This window comes from Podarcis filfolensis (genome assembly GCF_964270895.1).
Source record: "Podarcis filfolensis genome assembly, chromosome: 5".
NCBI lineage: Eukaryota > Metazoa > Chordata > Lepidosauria > Squamata > Lacertidae > Podarcis > Podarcis filfolensis.
The window spans coordinates 44,689,428-44,707,756 of record NC_139608.1 but is presented as its reverse complement, the minus strand read 5'-3'; the positions used below and the strand labels follow the sequence as shown (position 1 = coordinate 44,707,756).

Sequence of the window (18,329 nt, the reverse complement as noted above, 5' to 3'; positions counted from 1 at the left end):
GATATCCTAGAACCTCACCCCATCCTTTTTATTTTATTCTATTTTGTTTTATTACTCTGTTCCACACAATAACATTACACTTGCCTTGTTTCTCATGTCCAAACCTTGTATCTATTATGGTACTTTGGAGCTGTTGGCAGGAATGAGCCTCCTTGTAAACTGCTTAGCGAAGTTGGATTACAAATTCAGGAGGCCTTTCATTTGTTCCACATCTATGGCTGCTTTATATTTTGTAAAATATGGTCGCCACCAGTCTGGTTTTCACTTTGTGGCTTGGATTAGAAACTGGGGAATGGGAGTCGTTCACAATCCGCACTATCTCCACATGACGCATTATTAAAACTTCTGCTTAGCTTGCCCAGCACACCAGTTAGTTGGAATGCTGAAAAGGTGGGGGCTGTTGTATTGTAAAAACAGTAATGACCACCACAACCCCGCAAAATTAGGATGTTTTTATAGTGTCCTTCTGTACAGCAGTTTGAAAGGAGGATGTTTGCCCTAAACTAAGCCTCACATTCCTGGTCCCATATTGCGAGAAAAACCAAGGCATGTATCCCATGTTGCCTTGTGTTGGTGTAGTGGAATGAGAAGTGAAGCAAGACTTACACATGATTTATGCAGTTTAATCCCCCAGTTTAATCCTCCCTTCGTTTAGCCTGACAGGTCTTCTTAATCACACCCAGACCCACTAAATTGATATTTTGCCAGCTACTGAGGGGTGCTGGAATGCATTCTCTTATCCTCCAAAGAGACAGCAAGTATTGTTAGAGCAGCCAGCACCAGCCAGCTGTTGATGAGAACCTGGTCCTGATCCTGCAAACATGTGCAACCCTTGAAATAGATGCAGGGTTATTACAGTATCCAACCTGGAAGTTACCAGCTCATAGACAACCGTGATCAGGCTTTCCTGCTTCATTTTTCAGGCCCTACTAAGCAGTCTTTGTAGGATCTAGTCAGAATGGATGGTTCTGTATGTATTATTCTTCAGCCATCTGGTGCAACTGCTTCCAGGCAGGGTGGTTCAGACAGTAGGACACCAGGGTCCTGCATTCAGACCTCACTGTTCTGAGCCCTGATTCCTTACACCCGGGGTCAGCAAACTTTTTCAGAGGGGGCTGAACTATATTTTTTTGGGGGGAAAGAATGAATTCCTATGCCCCACAAATAACCCAGAGATGCATTTTAAATAAAAGCACACATTCTACTCATGTAAAAACCCCAGGCAGGCCCCACAAATAACCTAAAGATGCATTTTAAATAAAAGAACACATTCTACTCATGTAAAAACATGCTGATTCCCAGACTGTCCGCAGGCCAGATTTAGAAGGCGATTGGACCGGATCCGGCCCCTGGGCCTTAGTTTGCCTACCCATGCTTACACCTTTGACTGGGTACCGATGCCTGCAGTACTAAAAATCTGACAGACAGCCTTATTTCACACATTTTCTAGAGTGTGAAAAAGTGTAACAAATCCAAACTGTCAGACCTCTTGTTCTGCCACAAGCCTTACTCATTCAGAGATGGCATTATGAAGAGATCCAACTTTCTAACCTTTTTCTTCACACCTGGGCTCAAATAGTCAAAGTGTTGTCTAGGAGGCACCTGCTCAATTTCTACATCCTCTTTTCCCCCCTAGGTAAAATCCTATTCCGGAGAAGTCACATTCGAGATGTCGCTGTGAAGAGGCTACGGCCTATTGATGACTATTGCAGGGTAAGAATTCTTATCTTCTTAGGAGAGTGATAACTGACAGAACACAATGAGAGATGGTCACCCAAGCATATTTAGAGGGGAACAGGACTGTTTTAGCTTACTGGTATGTCTGCAGAGTTTCCCTCTCACACAAACAAAAGATGCATAGTTGAATTAACTGTAATCTGAATCTGAAAAATAAAGGAAGATGAAAATGCTGCTTACCCTTCAGAATGCGCCCTTTGAGTTCCAGCGGTGTATAGTGGAAAAGGACATATATAATATAGTCCTCTCTCTTAAGTGATGTCAACACCCCTATGACATTTAATTATTCCTTAAATACCTCCTGTGGCAATGTGTTCCCATCCCATCATAATCTAGAACATCCAGTGTTACACAGTTCTACTGAAGACTCCCATGGTATTTTTCAAAGTATTTCCTTTCTTTTTAAAAGTAACTATTTACATGATTGATCACCTTGACCCAGTGCCTGCGGGAGGCATGTTCATTCAGTATTATTTCTAATGGAAGAAGGAAAGAAAGGAGGACGCTTAATAGGTATACCTCACCTATAGAGCTTTATGGGTCAAAGACCAGAGAGGAAGCTGCTGTAGATCCTGGAGCTGGAATCCTTGGAGGTTCACTCCTGTGAGGTTGCCAGCTGCTACATCTAGAAACTGTGGTTTTTCAAAGTAAGTTACAAAGGCCTGCTGCTCCTTAAAATCAAACTGTCTCTTGCTTCTCTCTGGCTGCAAATCCTATGCACATTTACTTTTGAGTAAACTCCGTAAAATTCAGTGGGGCTTACTTCTCAGTCACCATACACATAATTGGGCCCCTTTCACAATCATCGTGTTGTGTTTTCAAAATAGTACTTATTGATTTAAAGGATTTTTTTACTCCACTGTTCAGCCAAATATGCAAACAATTAATATACCGTATTTTTCGCACGATTGGACGCACCGGACCATAGGACGCACCTAGTTTTCAGGGGGGGAAATCAAGGAAAAAATATGATTCCCCCCCCCCCAGCTCTGGGAGCAGTGGACAGGCTGCACGCAGCCTGTGCGCTACTCCAAGACCTTCTCCCTGCTTTTGCGGGAGGTGGCAGAATTCCCCCACCTCCCGCAAAAGCCCACAGGAGCCCCGCGTGACTCCTGCGGGCTTTTCGACCAGGAGGGAGAAGGGACTGAAACGGCCAGTCAGTCCCTTCTCCCTCCTTGGGGAAAAGCCCCCAAGAACCGCTCGCTCTTTAAAGGCTGCGCGGCTCCTGCGGGCTTTTCTAGGTGGGGGAATTCCTAGAAAAGCCAGCAAAGCCGTGGAGCTCCTTTAAAGAGCGCACGGCTTTTGCCTGCTTTTGCGGGAGGTGGGGGAATTCCCCCATCTCCCGCAAAAGCCCACAGGAGGGAGAAGGGACGGACTCGGCCAGTCAGTCCCTTCTCCCTCCTTGGGGAAAAGCCCCCAAGAGCTGTGCGCTCTTTAAAGGCTGCACGGCTCTTGCAGGCTTTTCTGCGAGGTGGGGGAATTCGCCCCCCTTTAAAGAGCGCGCCCCTTTAAAGAGCGCGCGGCTTTTGCCTGCTTTTGCGGGAGGTGGGGGAATTCCCCCATCTCCCCCAAAAGCCCACAGGAGGGTTGGAGAGTAGCGGGAAGGCATCGCTGCCTTCCCGCTGCCCCCCAATCTCTGGGGCTGGCGATGGGGGAAGCGCTGCTTTCCCCACCGCCAGCCTCAAACCCGGGTTGGAGAGTAGCGGGAAGGCATCGCTGCCCCCCAATCTCTGGGGCTGGCGATGGGGGAAGCGCTGCTTTCCCCACCGCCAGCCTCAAACCCGGGTTGGAGAGTAGCGGGAAGGCGTCCCTGCCTTCCCGCTGCCCCCCAATCTCGGGGGCTGGCGATGGGGGAAGCGCTGCTTTCCCCACCGCCAGCCTCAAACCCGGGTTGGAGAGTAGCGGGAAGGCATCGCTGCCTTCCCGCTGCCCCCCAATCTCTGGGGCTGGCGATGGGGGAAGCGCTGCTTTCCCCACCGCCAGCCTCAAACCCGGGTTGGAGAGTAGCGGGAAGGCATCGCTGCCTTCCCGCTGCCCCCCAATCTCTGGGGCTGGCGATGGGGGAAGCGCTGCTTTCCCCACCGCCAGCCTCAAACCCGGGTTGGAGAGTAGCGGGAAGGCATCGCTGCCTTCCCGCTGCCCCCCAATCTCTGGGGCTGGCGATGGGGGAAGCGCTGCTTTCCCCACCGCCAGCCTCAAACCCGGGTTGGAGAGTAGCGGGAAGGCATCGCTGCCTTCCCGCTGCCCCCCAATCTCTGGGGCTGGCGATGGGGGAAGCGCTGCTTTCCCCACCGCCAGCCTCAAACCCGGGTTGGAGAGTAGCGGGAAGGCATCGCTGCCTTCCCGCTGCCCCCCAATCTCTGGGGCTGGCGATGGGGGAAGCGCTGCTTTCCCCACCGCCAGCCTCAAACCCGGGTTGGAGAGTAGCGGGAAGGCGTCGCACGCCTTCCCGCTGCCCCCCAATCTCTGGGGCTGGCGATGGGGGAAGCGCTGCTTTCCCCACCGCCAGCCTCAAAGAGCAGACTCTCCTGGCTTCAGCGGAAGCAACGCAAAGCCTCCAGAGCGCAGGCTTCGGAGGCTTTGCCTTGCTATCGCTGAAGCCAGGGAGCCTGCATTCGCTCCATAAGACGCACACACATTTCCCCTTCATTTTTGGAGGGGAAAAAGTGCGTCCTATAGAGCGAAAAATACGGTAAATGCTGTTTGTATTAGAATGGTGTGTGTGCATGTATCCTCATTCTTTTGGATCCTGATCATATGAACAAAGACTCAAAGAGTATCAGGAAGTAAGCAGTCTACATTAATTGATCTTATAAATGCCCTCACTGAGCATGGTTAAACAGAGGCAAAGATATGATGCCCATGGTGTTAGCACTTGCTGACCAATAGAGGGTCAAACAGGGTCTCTAAAATTAGTTCAGCTTCTGCTCCCCTCCCCCTTCCCCCGGTATAGTTTTAGGCAAAATAATGTGGTAGAAGCGTATTGATAGCAAAATGCATCAAAGTTCTAAGAGCTCGAGACCCAAAGAAAAGATAGCATTAATTCTCAACCCTCTGGCTAGGGAAAACGGAACTAAAACCTTATCTTATGAGATCAAGCCTTTTGTGCAACAATTGATGCAGTGTCTGGCAAATGAAGGCGTAATGGCTGTAACCACGTGTACTCACACTGTATCCTTCACATTAATCGTTCAGACAGGAACTGTGCAAAACATGTGCATATGAAATAATGTCATGGGTTCACTGAACAGACGTGCTGCTCAGAAAGCAGGAATTCACTCCAAGATTGTAGAGGTGGCCTCTGACCCCACCCAGAAAGCAGACATTGGTTACTTATCTAAGATGCAATTGTTTGAGAAGCAGACGGTCCCTTACTAGCGCGAGGGACGTGTCTGAGAAATACATGCTTGAGAAATTGTTATATCATTTATGGCTGTGATAACAAAGGCTACCTAACTGCTAGTCAGTATTCATCTTGGCCATGTTTACTATCTGTGTCAGTGGAATCTACCAAAGCAGTCCCCTTGCAGCGAAGTCAGGCCCCTTTTTTTCTTAAAAATTCTAATCGGTACTGAACGAAGTACAAGCTGCAGCTTGACATGAAGATTGTGTGTGTATGTGTGCATCTATACTGATTGAATGTTAGTAGGGCTGCTCCATCGACAACACTGTAGTTATTAAAAAAGCAGCAGTCCCTTGTCTACTGAGATTCACAGTTGATTCTTTGAACTCACATGATATGGAATGTGATCATGCAAATGCCCACTAATTGGAGACATCATATTATGCCCAGTGTACAAGTCAGCTAGGGTGGCATGGTGAAAAAGAGGGAGGCCCTTGCACCTCTGATAGTTGTGAATTTCAGCAGGTGTAGCTTGCATGGCAACGTGGTTTATCACAACGTACAAACACAGCCCTTTTTTCTAACACACACAATGCTGCTCCAGTTACAGTGGTGCTCTGTGGGATGTAGTGCAACTAACATGCACTGGAACTTGTATGATTGGACCCAAAGTTAGGGAATAATATACCAGGAAATATTTGTGCCTCTTATAAAATAAATAAAAGAAAACAAACCGGAACATAGACCGTGAAAAAGAGAATTTGAAGGGGTGGCCGAAACGTTTGCAGTGTAACTCCACTCTGGTTAGCCTCAGAACTCTTCAGCTGCCCCTTGGCTTGTACCAATGTGTGAGGGTATCTCTGTGAAAGTCTCTATCAGACTAAAACCTGCCAAAATATGAGCAACATGTAGATGAGAAAAATAAAATTTATAAAACACAAAAACTTCACATTGGACAGTTTTGTGGTTACTCTCAACAATCCTGTGAAATAGGTGCAAGATGATGATTGGACTTCGTGGTAGAGAAGGGATTTAACTGGGTTCTTTCTGGCCCTAGTTTAACACATAATAACTTGGTATAGTTGTTAGGACCTAACTTCTGTACTGTGTTATAGATGTGAATGGTCTAGAGCCAATTTCATGCCATGTGCATTTGGCAAATATATAGCAAACTTGTCTTAAGATGATGATTGGACTGTGGACATTTCCATAAAAGTCTAATGCAATCCTTGATTGCTGCTGCCACAATGGTATCACTGTCAGTAGATCACTACCTCAAATTCACACAGTGTATATATATGTAGCATGGACTTGGTAAAGGTAAAGGTACCCCTGACTGTTAGGTCCAGTTGCAGACGACTCTGGGGTTGCATGCTCATCTCACTCTATAGGCCGAGGGAGCCAGTGTTTGTCTGCAGACAGCTTCCGGGTCATGTTGCCAGCATTACTAAGCTGCTTCTGACGAAACCAGAGCAGCGCACAGAAATGCCATTTACCTTCCCGTCAGATTGGTACCTATTGATCTACTTGCACTTGACGTGCTTTCGAACTGCTGGGTGGGCAGGAGCTGGGACCGAACAACGGGAGCTCACCCTGTAGCGGGGATTCAAACCACCAACCTTTCGATCGGCAAGCCCTAGGCTCTGTGGTTTAGACCACAGCGCCACCCGCGTCCCCCGACATGGAATTGGTACCAGGCCATATTTGGACACATCAAATCATTTTTCCAAATTATGCCCTAGAAAAAGCAGATATGGAATTTATTTTATTCTGCAGAAAGAAGCAATGCAAATCAAAGTACACCAATCTCTGCATATAGAGAAACTCATGGCAAATATTACTTTCAAAATCAGATCTGCTGTATAGCTGACTGGAATCTTTGAAAGTGAAGAACAGGAGATGCCCAGGCTACCTCTGCTCAGCAGACCTCCCAAGAACCCGTGTGATGTGTTTCATAGCCATACAGCTGCTAAAGTAAATAACTCAACTTTGATAATTAGGCTCTTTCTGGCACCGTGATGGAAGTCTTTCCAGAGGCAAGTTGAGGATCAGGCACAGTAAGGGATCTATCTTTTCATGTATATAAACACAAACAACAGAACTCTGAATGTTTTGCCTGGTAATCAGCAAGACTGTGTGAGCTGCGCTTGTAAATATTTCTTGCCCACTGGAATTTATCTCCCTGGATCATTTTCCTGTTAGCAAACTTGGCATTATTTTTGTGTGAATTGAACTCTTCCAGGGCCCATCTGAAGCAGCTTTCTTCTTTCATCTTTGCAGTTTCCCCCAATCTGAAATAATGAGCTACTTCTTCATAGGCTTTCTATACCAGACACATTTCATTCTTTAGTAAGGGTTCTCAACTGGTGTGGTCACATAAAGCCTCTCTAAATGTGTTTGCAATGTATCTTGCACTGTTAATGCATATAATGCCTTTTCCATTCTTATTTGCCAAAACATTTAATTCCATTTGTTAAGCCAGTGGCTTCTTTGCTACCTTGTCCATTCCCCTTCTCCATGCCCCCGTCCTCTGCTACTTAATTCCTTCTGATGTCCTTCTGGATCATTCAGACCAAAGTCTCTTCAGCCCAGTATCCTGATCCAACAAGATAAATAAATAAGCATTAAAAAGCCTTTGCCCTCTAATAGAATTACACTTCCCAAGGGAACGACTCCAAAACCACTTGAGCCCAGAATGTAGAGGCACTTGCAGAACGTGGTTCCGTGAGTATCACTGACATTTTTCGATAGTGCCTATTAAATCAGTACTTGATTGAGTGACAATTTTCCCACTCTGATGTCCCTGCCGTTTTGTGAGCTTTTAAAAAGCATTTGAGATTTCAAAACAACAATATTCCCCAAACGCTTTAGAGGCTGTTTGCTCCCTCTCCCTCCACTCAAGTGCTACAGGGATCTTTTAGCCTTTTGAAAAATTGACAAATGTGAGCAGGGCTACGTAGCCTTTACTCTCACAGCAATGTCTTGACATTTCATTAACCTTTTCCTTAGGGGGAAAAAAACCCCCAAGAAATGGTGTGTTCATCTTCTCCAGTCGCAAAGTACATATATCTTCTGTTTTGAAGTAAAAGAAGCAAATTGATATAGCTGTCGCTTACAACAAAGCTATTGCTTGCAGCCCAACCCCACTAGATTGTGTAAGGACAATTTGCACTACTGGTGCTGTGTGAGGCTAGCTCAATTGCAGAAACAATCTACACAGGTTCTATTCAGATGTCATGCTGTCTAGTCGTTCAACAAAGTCTTGGGGACAAGCTTTGTATGAACTCACTCTTTCCTCATCTTTCTTCCTATAAGCAGGCCCATCTTAATGGAACACTTCCTGGTTTGTCAGACTACAAACTGGTTTGAATTTCCAGACCAAAATTGCAAATTCAAGTTTAAACTTTGGCTTGCAATCCTTATTTGGCTCATAAAATCAGGATGTGTTTCATTAAACCAAGCACTGAAGGGGAAAGGAGAGGAGGGATTATGCATGTACAGTGCCTGATCCTGCAAACCATGGATTGGATTAACACAGGCACCTGAATGCAAACACAGGGATCTCAGAGTGCCCTTGCATGGTTGTGGGCCATACCAGCTTTTATAGTTTCAGCAATTCCTCCCTATTGGTTATATGGAAACAATACCAGTATTTCACACAATTAATGAAAAGTATTTACCTCTAATCACCATGCACAGAAGTAAAACAGCATAAAAGGTTTTGGGATTTTTTCGGCTCCTAGTGCAGGCAGGAAGCCATGAAAAAGAAGGAAATATGGGGGTCTTCTAACAGTCTGGGTGGACTTTCTTAACTCCTGTGCCAAGAAAATCATATCATAAATCGTGGATATAATCACAGTCCAGCTCACATTTTCAAATCACATCATGGCAATATAATTGCAGTCAAACTGATCTTCTGTTTTTATGATTAATTTTAATTGATCCTATCCACTGCATGGTCCCCCCCCCCCCCGTAATATGTATATGCACCACTTAGACGCTTGGGTGATTAAACAGTATATAAACAGCCAACGTAAATAAACAAACCTTATCAAATTTCATTAAATAATGGAAAGGAATTTTTTTTTCCAAATATGAAAGGCAACTAACAAGATCAACAAACATAAAGAAACAATGAAAAGCAATTGCTTAAAAAAATATGCATCATTACAGAACAAGGTATCAGAGCACTATAAATCAGGCACATAGTAAAAGAGTTACCGTAGATAACGGTAGATAACGGCAAAGACCTATCTAGAGAGAAAAAAACAATTTTAAAAATCTGCTTTTACATCCAGATAAGCCAGGCAACCTCATTCTGGTGAATGGGTTTATAATAAGTCTGAGAAGATTTGGTTATACTGAACTCTTTGGTGACAACCTGTCTCAGGGCTTACCCATACTTTTCCCCGGGGAAAACCACTCTTTAGCTCTCATTAGGAGCGAACAGCAATTGGGTTTTCCATGGATTTCCATTTGTTTCTATTTAGAGCCAAAGAGCATGTTTTCCTTGGGAAATGAGTAGGGTAAGGGGAAAACCTCTGAGACTCATACTCAGAAAGCATTGGTCAAACAGAAAACCTCTCAGACATGTGCTTTATAGGCACGTGAGAAGCAGTAGTGTGGACGAGCCCTTAGAAAAAATAGTAAAAAAAACTCCTACCCATTATCCTTGCTGATTTGTTTAAATCTCTTTGCAATCTGGGAAGTCAAAATTGTTCTGTCTGATCCTGTGCATAAACACCAGCCATTGGAAATTGGAAGGAAGTATTCCTAATACCTTTTTTGAAAAATAAATAAATAATAGACATGGATCACCATGGCATCATTTTGCACAGGATAATGATCAAAGGATATCTGAACCTTTCATCAAGACTCAAAACCATGATGCACAACAGTGCTCTTGGAACAGGATATAAATCTCAAGTAAATTAATTGGTTGGAGGTATTGGGAAGTATAAAATGGCACCTTGCCCATCTATAACTACAATAGGTCAAATGTTCAAAGTAAAGCATCTTTAAATGAATTATGAAATGAGTGAGATTATAATGTCAAGGACTCTGTTTTTTAAACAAAACATTAAACAAGAATAGTATAGGTATGTTTTGACCCAGAACAGCTAGCTTTTGTGCTTATTTAAATATAGAGCATAAGATTGTTTCTTCCTTTTATACCAGCTAATGATACCATTACAAGAGATGGTGTCTTTCTCTTTGAAAATTCTCCATCACTAAGAACTAGTCTACATTTCTGCTTGTCCCGTGCCTAGAAAGGGACGACCAACTAAAGCAGGCTTTTTCAACCTTTTGGTCTCAAGGTGTTGCTGGACTACACCTCCCATCACCCCTGACCTGTGGCCATGCTGCCTGGGGATGATGGGCATTGTAGTGTAACAACATCTGGGGCCCAAGGTTGGGGAATATTGAACAAGGATCAACTGCTGTGAATCTGCTTGAAGACCAAGTTTGTAAGTCCAATTTGTGTTTTTATGTCATCCTGTTTTTATTCACTAACATTTCTGGGTTGATATGATCCAAAACTTTTTTTTTAAAAAAATCTTGTTACTTGGCATATTTTAAAAAAACTGACTTTCCCTTATATATATTTTAAAACAGGCATTGGTGAAGCTTCCCCCTCACATTTCACAGTGTGATGAAGTCTTTCAGTTCTTTGAGACCAGACCAGAGGACCTAAACCCTCCTAAAGAGTAAGTTCCATTGTTGCTTTTGCTGCTGCACTTCTCCAATTTTGTTAGCGAGGAAGGAAGCTAAAGGTCATTGCATTTTATCGCATCCAGAGGATGGAAGAACACTTGGTTTTATTTTAAGCTTTTAATTCCCAGGGAAATGAGACTATAATTTGGCACATGTAAGTCTGTGTGTGTGTGTGTGTGTGTGTGTGTGTGTGCGCGCGCTTATGCAAGAGGAAAATTGAAACAAACTTGGCATCTGTTTAATCATAGGTCAGAGGACAGAACTTTTCTCGCTTTGTTAGTTTGCCTAATTGTGTTCTTCCAAGGAATCATTAAAGTCATAAAAGTATTGGCTTTATCAGCTGAAGGAAATCCTGCCAGTTAAAATATCAAGTTTTAATCACCGTCTACCTTACCAGATATACTCATGCTCAAAGATGATTTGCAAGGCTTTGATTATGATCCGTGACGGATACAATATCCGGAGAGCCTATTTTTTGGAAGCCGAAAGCAAAATCAATCACACCAAGAGAGCAGATTCTGCTGGATGCAGAAGAGAAATATACCTACCATTCTGCTGAATTACCAATAACTATATTATTTGTGTTATATATCTCCTCCCAGCAGACTGTAATTAGCGGGGGGGTTTCTCCCCCCCTCCAATGTGGGGCTCAAACTCACTTCTCTCAGATCAAGTGTCTCATGCTCTACCAAATGAGCTATCCTCTCTGGCCTCCTAGTACTCTGTCAACCCAACAAAAGGGCATCAAGTGTACCTAGGAAGGAGTTGTGAATGTTCCTCTGCCTCATCTGTATTGCAGCTGCTTACTAGTGGGATGTAGCTACCAGGCGATATAAAGCTAAATTACACATTATGTATGTCCAAATATTTTCATCTTAAAACAGCAGTAAGTGGGGTGGAGGGATTGGAGCAGTAGTGCTGGAGTAAATTCGAACTATTTTCTTCATGCTGTTTTCCTGACCTAATTTCACCCGCAAAGCTGTGGTTAGCCCTACATGATTTTTTCCTCCTCATATATTTTCTGCAACTTTGGGAGTATTTCAGTTGGGAACAGGTATGTGGGCCCTGTTCTGATCAGATTTTAAATGATGAACCTTGAAAGTGGTTGAGCATCTATCAAGCTAACTAGCTAGCTAAACAAACAAACAAACAAACAAACAAACAAACAAACAAACAAGGTAATAAAAATGTTATGCATCTAAACGAATACCTAATTCAAAATATTGTGATTGGACAGGAAGCCAGTTGTGCATGAAATCTGACATTTCACCAGCAGATGCAATGGAATTGCCTCCCCTCCCCTTCTCCCTGCAATCGCCGTACCTCGCAATCTACTTCAGAGGGGTCCTGCAAGCCTTCAGAGTATATTTTAGGGGCACATGGGCAGATTCTTGGAGTAGGGGAGGAAGAATGAGCCCTGTTTACACAAATTGAAATCCATTGTGCAAATAGATCGCTACAGCTGGTTGTCACGCTGCATCGCTAATTCCATAATGTTCTGCATAAGAAAGGTAGTTCTATTCACCTATCCACTCTGCTTTCAAGAAAAAGAAATATGCCTGTTTCTGAAAATTGCTTTTGCACTTATTGATCTGCTCTCTGGTTTCTAGCAAAGTAATTGATATCTTTGGAGATCTGAACTGTTTTACCATGGTATATAATTGAATTTATATTGGCAGTCCAGCCAGATGTTCTCATCCTGACCTAGAGGTAGAAGGAGGTTATCAGGCATTCCTCTTACATGCAAAGATTTATTTATGTGTTTAAAAATGGGAGGAAATGGAGCCCTTTCTGCCCCAAGTGCATGCATGATCACACACCTTTTGAGTGACTAAATAAAAACAGATTTTCCAGGCAACACACACACACACACACGCACACGCACACACAAACACACCCCAATGTATTGATTATAAAACTGCAGGTGACTAGTGCCATCTCATGAGAAGCATTTCCCCTTTTGTCTGACGTGAGTTAGAGATGCCACTTCTGAGAAGGTGACTTCTGTGATACATAAACATACATAATCATCAGTGAAAGAAAGATTGGGCTGTATCTCACTCACACTCGGAGCAAACCCACTGAAATCAATGCACTTGTTAGTTATGAGTGATTTTAAGCCCACTGGATCTACTTCAAGTGTGACCTACTTTGACATAACCCTGTCCTTCAAAAAAGCTTTTTTATTATTCATATGTAAAGCTACACAGTTTTAATTGATTAATACAATTCATGATTAATTGATAACATTTCTTGAATAGAAAAGATGCCCCTATTTTTTATCTGAGCTTATCTGCTAAACTCCTCATATATTCTGTACATGCTATTTGTAAGAAAAGCACTCAGTAGCCTGGTTCAGATGTAATATCAAAACATTGATTGGTGCAATGCGTACAAGCTTTTAAAGACCATTGAGCTCATGCTTTCTCTCTTCGCCGTACAGGCTGAAATTTCTTCCCTCCCTTCCTTGTTTGTGGCAAACCACTGTCTGCCACTTTGTACAAATCTGCAAAACTTAACACCACAAACTAGGATTGCAAACCATGGTTTGATCCTAGTTTCCATACTGGTTTGTAGGACAAGGAAAACCATGGTTTGCTGGTTCAGATGAAATTGCAAACAATGCCTGAAGCTAGGAGGGGATCCTGTCATGAAAGGAAAGGGGACGGGGGAAGGAGCCTGTGAGCCTGAGGTCTCATCCACACTTTGGCTTGGCCTGTATTTTGATCATATTGTGCATTAATTCCTCTGGGTCCAAGAGCTTTTCTTGTTGTTCCATAGCTGTGCATTGGAAAAATCTGATCTTACCCACTCAATTGAAGTTTGGTTAAGCAAAATCTCTCTTCAGATTTTCCACACATCTGAAAAGATCCAACTCAGTGGGTAAGATCGTATTTCTGCAAGGGACAGTCACATAAAAATGCAAAAAAGCTCTCAGACTAGGGTGAATTAATTGGTACACAATACAATCAAAATATGGGTGAAGCAAAACTGTGGATGAGCCCTGTGTGAGGCTCAAGTCTCCCTCATGTGGCACTAAGCTGTGGTTTGGCATTATGTCTCAAACATCCCAGTATCTCTAAATTATTTCTTCTTCAAAGAAAATATTCGAACAAGGCCACATTCTTTTCTTTTTTTTTAAAAAAAGTTTTAATTTCTTTTAAGATAAGTAGGTAGCTTTTAGGTGCTTTAAAGAATATCGTATCCAAGAGATAAATGTCAAAAACTGCTTGGTAAAGTCACCACCACATCATCAGTCTCTCTGCCTGTCTGCACTGATAGTCTTTGATGCACTCTGGCCCCCAGAAACACAAACAGCAGATCAAATAACCTCATGTTTTGACTCAAAACGACAGGCAGCTTATCAAACTATCAGAGCTTCTGATTTAATTGAAATTTCACAGATAACCCTAGACCTGATTTTCAGAACGGGGCCTCAGCTACCAGAGGAAATGCCATTACGACTGTGATCATGTTAGAGAAAAGATTGTTCTAGCAGAACACAAGATTGAGATAATGGCCATGGCAGTGAGTGAGGAAGCCGGCCTAAAAGCATGGGGCAAAGGAGGAAGCTAGGGAGAGGAAAGCATGAGGCAGCTGAGACAATGGGGTGAACAGGATGAGTGCTCAAGTTATCAAGGAGGGAAGGGAGAGACGAACATGACTAGGATTCTATTAAACATCTTGAACATCCCCAAAGCACTAAATAAATACTTCATGTTGTGATATAGGTCAGTTTGATGTACTCATGTTGAATTCATGTAATCTATTAAGCATGGGCAGCTGTGGAAGGGCTGAGTAAGAAAGTTTACTTTGCAGAGGCACCTCCTTGGAATGTGAAAACCAGGGTTCAAGCCATTCAGTTTGTGACTCTCATATCCTTGGAAGTGGCACTAAGTATTCTAGCCTAAGCCAATGAAGGGCAACTGCAAGAGTCAACTGTGGTATATATTCCATATTCAAGAGATTTCAACACCCTTCTCAGAAGGCAGACATCAAAGCATTGTGGTGAACCTCAGGATATTTTATCTGTCCAATTGCATTTGCTTTTAATTAGAGTTTTGTGGGTTCTCTGAAAAATTGTCAGGAAACCACTGGAAACTACTTGCTGGTAATCCAACCTCCCTATTACTTTAAAAAAGATTGTAGGCTTAAAGTTAGAACCAAAACGATTGCTTTGTTGAATTATGATGGGGAATCCAATGACTTGGAGTAGAGAATGGCACATTGAGAAGCAGAATTTTAAGAACTTAACAGTTCTTAAAAGACAGCATGGTTATATTGACAATATGGTCCATCTGTTTCAAGAATGTTAAGTGAAAAGTGGGCACCTTTCATCATGAGAATTCTCATTACCAATATGTAAAGTTGGGGTCATTGTAAAATATGTTAATTAACCATGTGTGTGTGTGTGAAGCTGCCCCAGTTTAAGTAATATTAAACTCTATGACATCCTAATTATATGCTCCTAAGGCAACAATACACCAAATGAATAAACATCACAATGTAAGTACCATCAGAAAAAAAAATGCATGGTAAGTTTCTCACTTCCACTTTTAAGATTCTTCAACTACTTGCGATGGTGAGATCAAAAGAAGCAGAAGAGGGTGATTAATCATCTTCAAATGATCCTGAGGTTGCAGTAGACCCTTAGATATGGGACCTGAATATGTGTACACATGCACTTGTCTTGTTGGGTAAGGCCTTTAATCTGTTAATCTTTTCCCCCCACTGAGTGGTGGTGGAGGAAATATCACAGCACAGCTGAACTCCATTCTTGCAAACTTCCTTTAGGCTGCCCAGAAGCATAAAATAAAAGCTTCCATTGTTCTCCTATTCCATCTCAATACACAGATCAAGCCCCTGTTGTTCAGATAGCGATGAGGCTAAAGCCATTAAAATGCATGTCTTCGCAGCAGGCTGTAAAAGGCTAGAAATGGATCATGAAATCTGGACATACAAGTGGCTCCATCTAAAGAGTTTTATTTCTCCCAGTCCTTCTTTAAAAAAAATTCTTCACCTGCATAGACTAGTGACTGGCCCTATTTGAAGGAATGGAATCACCTGAATTACCGTATTTTTTGCTCTATAACACGCACCCAACCATAACACGCACATAGTTTTTAGAGGAGGAAAACAAGGAAAAAAATATTCTTAATGAATTTTTTTTTCTATTCTAAATGATTTTTGTGGTTCATGCTGTGGCCACAGACATGTGATCTGACAGTGAGTTTGGGGTAGCCCAATGCAAAAATCCTGAGGATCCATGTGGATCCATGCTTTGTAACCACATTTTTGCACCACTGCAGGCCCAGGCAACAGTGGGTGCGTGATTTTTTTGGTGCAAGCTGTAGCCATGGACATGCTGTGTGATCTGATGGTGAATTTGGGGTGACCCAGTGCAAAAATCCTGAGGATCCATGTGGATCTGTGCTTTGTAACCACGTTTTAGGTGGGGAGGGAAGGAAAAGCACTCAAGGGACAAGGAGCACACGTGGGGTGTGTGGAGAAGGATGCTGCTAATAATGCAGGCGAGGGGTTTAAGGGGAGAAGGAACACGCGTGGGGTGGGTGGAGAAGGACGCTGCTAATAATGCAGGTGAGGGGTATAAGAGGAGAAGGCTCCTCTCCTCTCCCACTTTGGTGCTTTGAAGCAAGCAGGCTCTGCTTCTCTCCCACCTCCCCGGCTTAGCGAGCTGAAAAACTTTGCTGCTATTTAGCAAGCTGAGTGGGGAGGAGAGAGGGACAGAGAGCCTGCTTGCTTTAAAGGAGCCAACCGGACAGGACTCCTCTCCTCTCCTGCTTTGCTCCTTTAAAGCAAGCAGGCTCCCTGTCCCTCTCTCCTCCCCACTCAGCGACTCTTCTCCCGCTTTGCTGTTTCAAAGTGAGCCACGGAGGAGGGAAGGAAGGGGAACCATGGATCCTCTGCTCACAACTGCAGCAGATCCCCCCGCCATCCGTAGGCATTCACTCCATAACACGCACAGACATTTCCCCTTACTTTCTAGGAGGAAAAAAGTGAGTGTTACGGTGCAAAAAATACGGTAAATTTAAGAGCTCCTTCTGAGAAAAGTTTGTGAGCATTTTAAGGAGCATCAGAAACTAGACAGATGAGTGATCCTTGAATTCATTGGGGAGCTAGAACAAGTGGTGGAAAAAGAAGTAGATCAAGGAGAATAGGAGATTAAAAGGTAGTTTTCAGACTTCTGGGAGGCAGCACTTGCCTCTTCCAGATGGAAATATCTTTTTTTAAAAAAAATGATATTTATTCAAACTTTCATGAATACATAAGTATGAAAAAAGAAAAAAAAGAAAAATACAGCAAAAAAATAAAAGAAAAAGAAAAAACCAAAAAAGAAGAAAAATGCAAATCTCAAATTACATCTTTTCATTTGCTTATTTCTTGAACCTCCTCACACCTCCCTTTTTGTATTCTAATTTAATTCATTATTCCAGCAAATTCTTCCCATATTTCTCAATTTTAATTTAAATAATTTATCTTAACAATCTATCTTATTTATTAATTCAACATATCTTTTCCATCTTTTAATATATTCTGTTATTCAATTTACCTTAATTTCTTTAACCTTATCTTATCTTAAAAACCTTAAAATTTCAAAATTTAAACCATATTCATACACAACTCCTTAAATCTTTTTTACTAAAGCCAATTTAGTTCCTTTCCAGCATGTTCCCTGATATTTCATTAATGTTGCACTAATTCCAAAAATAAAAAGAAATTTTTCTTGATATCTCTAATTTTTATCCTACGTCCCTTCTTCCTGGTCTTGGGTTATGTCAGTCCTTTCTGACCATTACATCCAGTCCATCAATCTGGTGATCTTATGTCCGAGGCCCTTAAGTCTCTTCTAGGCCCCTTCTGCAGATTTTCCTGTTCTTGTTTGTGCTTACGCACTTCTTTGTCTTTTGTTGATTTATTTCGTAGTTTCTCCCCTTTCTCCTTGGGGAGTGGGTCTCCGGAGGATTCCATCCGGTAATAATTTCCATTTTCGTTCATCAGACTAGCCCATTCCCCACAGTCCCACTCCCCGTCATCATCTTTGTAATCCAAAAAATAGTTATCCAAAAGATAGTTGTCCACCTGTTTCATAGTCCCACTAGAGTTAAGAGCTTCCTTGACTCCAAAAACTTCCAGACACTCTCCAAGTTCAATCTTCCAATGCAGTGGCTTTTGCTCCTGCAGGACTTTGGGTCTCTCCATTTGTGTTGTTTGCGGTGTAATCGCAGCCTCTTCCTTCCTCATCTGCCCTTGGACTTGCCCTGTCAAACCAGATTCCTGAATTGGTCGCTGTATAGCTTCTTTATCCTTATTTCCTGTTAAATCATATTCACTGGCTACAGCATTCATCAAGTCCAACTTTTCATTCATCAAGTTCATTTTCTCATGCAGCTGCTCCAGCAAAGCATTTGTCATGCCAAGGGCAGACACCAAACCTTCCTTCCAACACATTTCTGTTCAAGGTCAAACGGCTGGTCCCACGATCCCAATCTCGCAGCTGTAAGGTCTCCAAGTA

The 18,329-nt window shown here is 42.9% G+C and overlaps 1 protein-coding gene and 1 long non-coding RNA gene across 22 annotated transcripts in view; one reads left to right on the top strand and one right to left on the bottom strand.

Moving 5' to 3' along the window:
• Positions 1 to 18,329, top strand: part of SH3PXD2A (SH3 and PX domains 2A) — a 254,016-nt gene that overhangs the window by 103,059 nt on the left and 132,628 nt on the right. For all 9 annotated transcript variants that reach the window (XM_083616497.1, XM_083616500.1, XM_083616498.1 and 6 more), the window contains 2 exons: positions 1,637 to 1,713; positions 10,697 to 10,788. In XM_083616497.1, the coding sequence (XP_083472623.1) occupies positions 1,637 to 1,713; positions 10,697 to 10,788 (169 nt within the window). The remainder of the gene's footprint in view (positions 1 to 1,636; positions 1,714 to 10,696; positions 10,789 to 18,329) is intronic.
• LOC310763809 overlaps positions 6,833 to 18,329 on the bottom strand; it is a 40,883-nt gene continuing 29,386 nt past the window's right edge. For all 13 annotated transcript variants that reach the window (XR_014548810.1, XR_014548811.1, XR_014548812.1 and 10 more), the window contains 2 exons: positions 8,761 to 8,895; positions 6,833 to 7,676 (listed from right to left, as the gene is read on the bottom strand). This is a non-coding gene — a long non-coding RNA (uncharacterized lncRNA). The remainder of the gene's footprint in view (positions 7,677 to 8,760; positions 8,896 to 18,329) is intronic.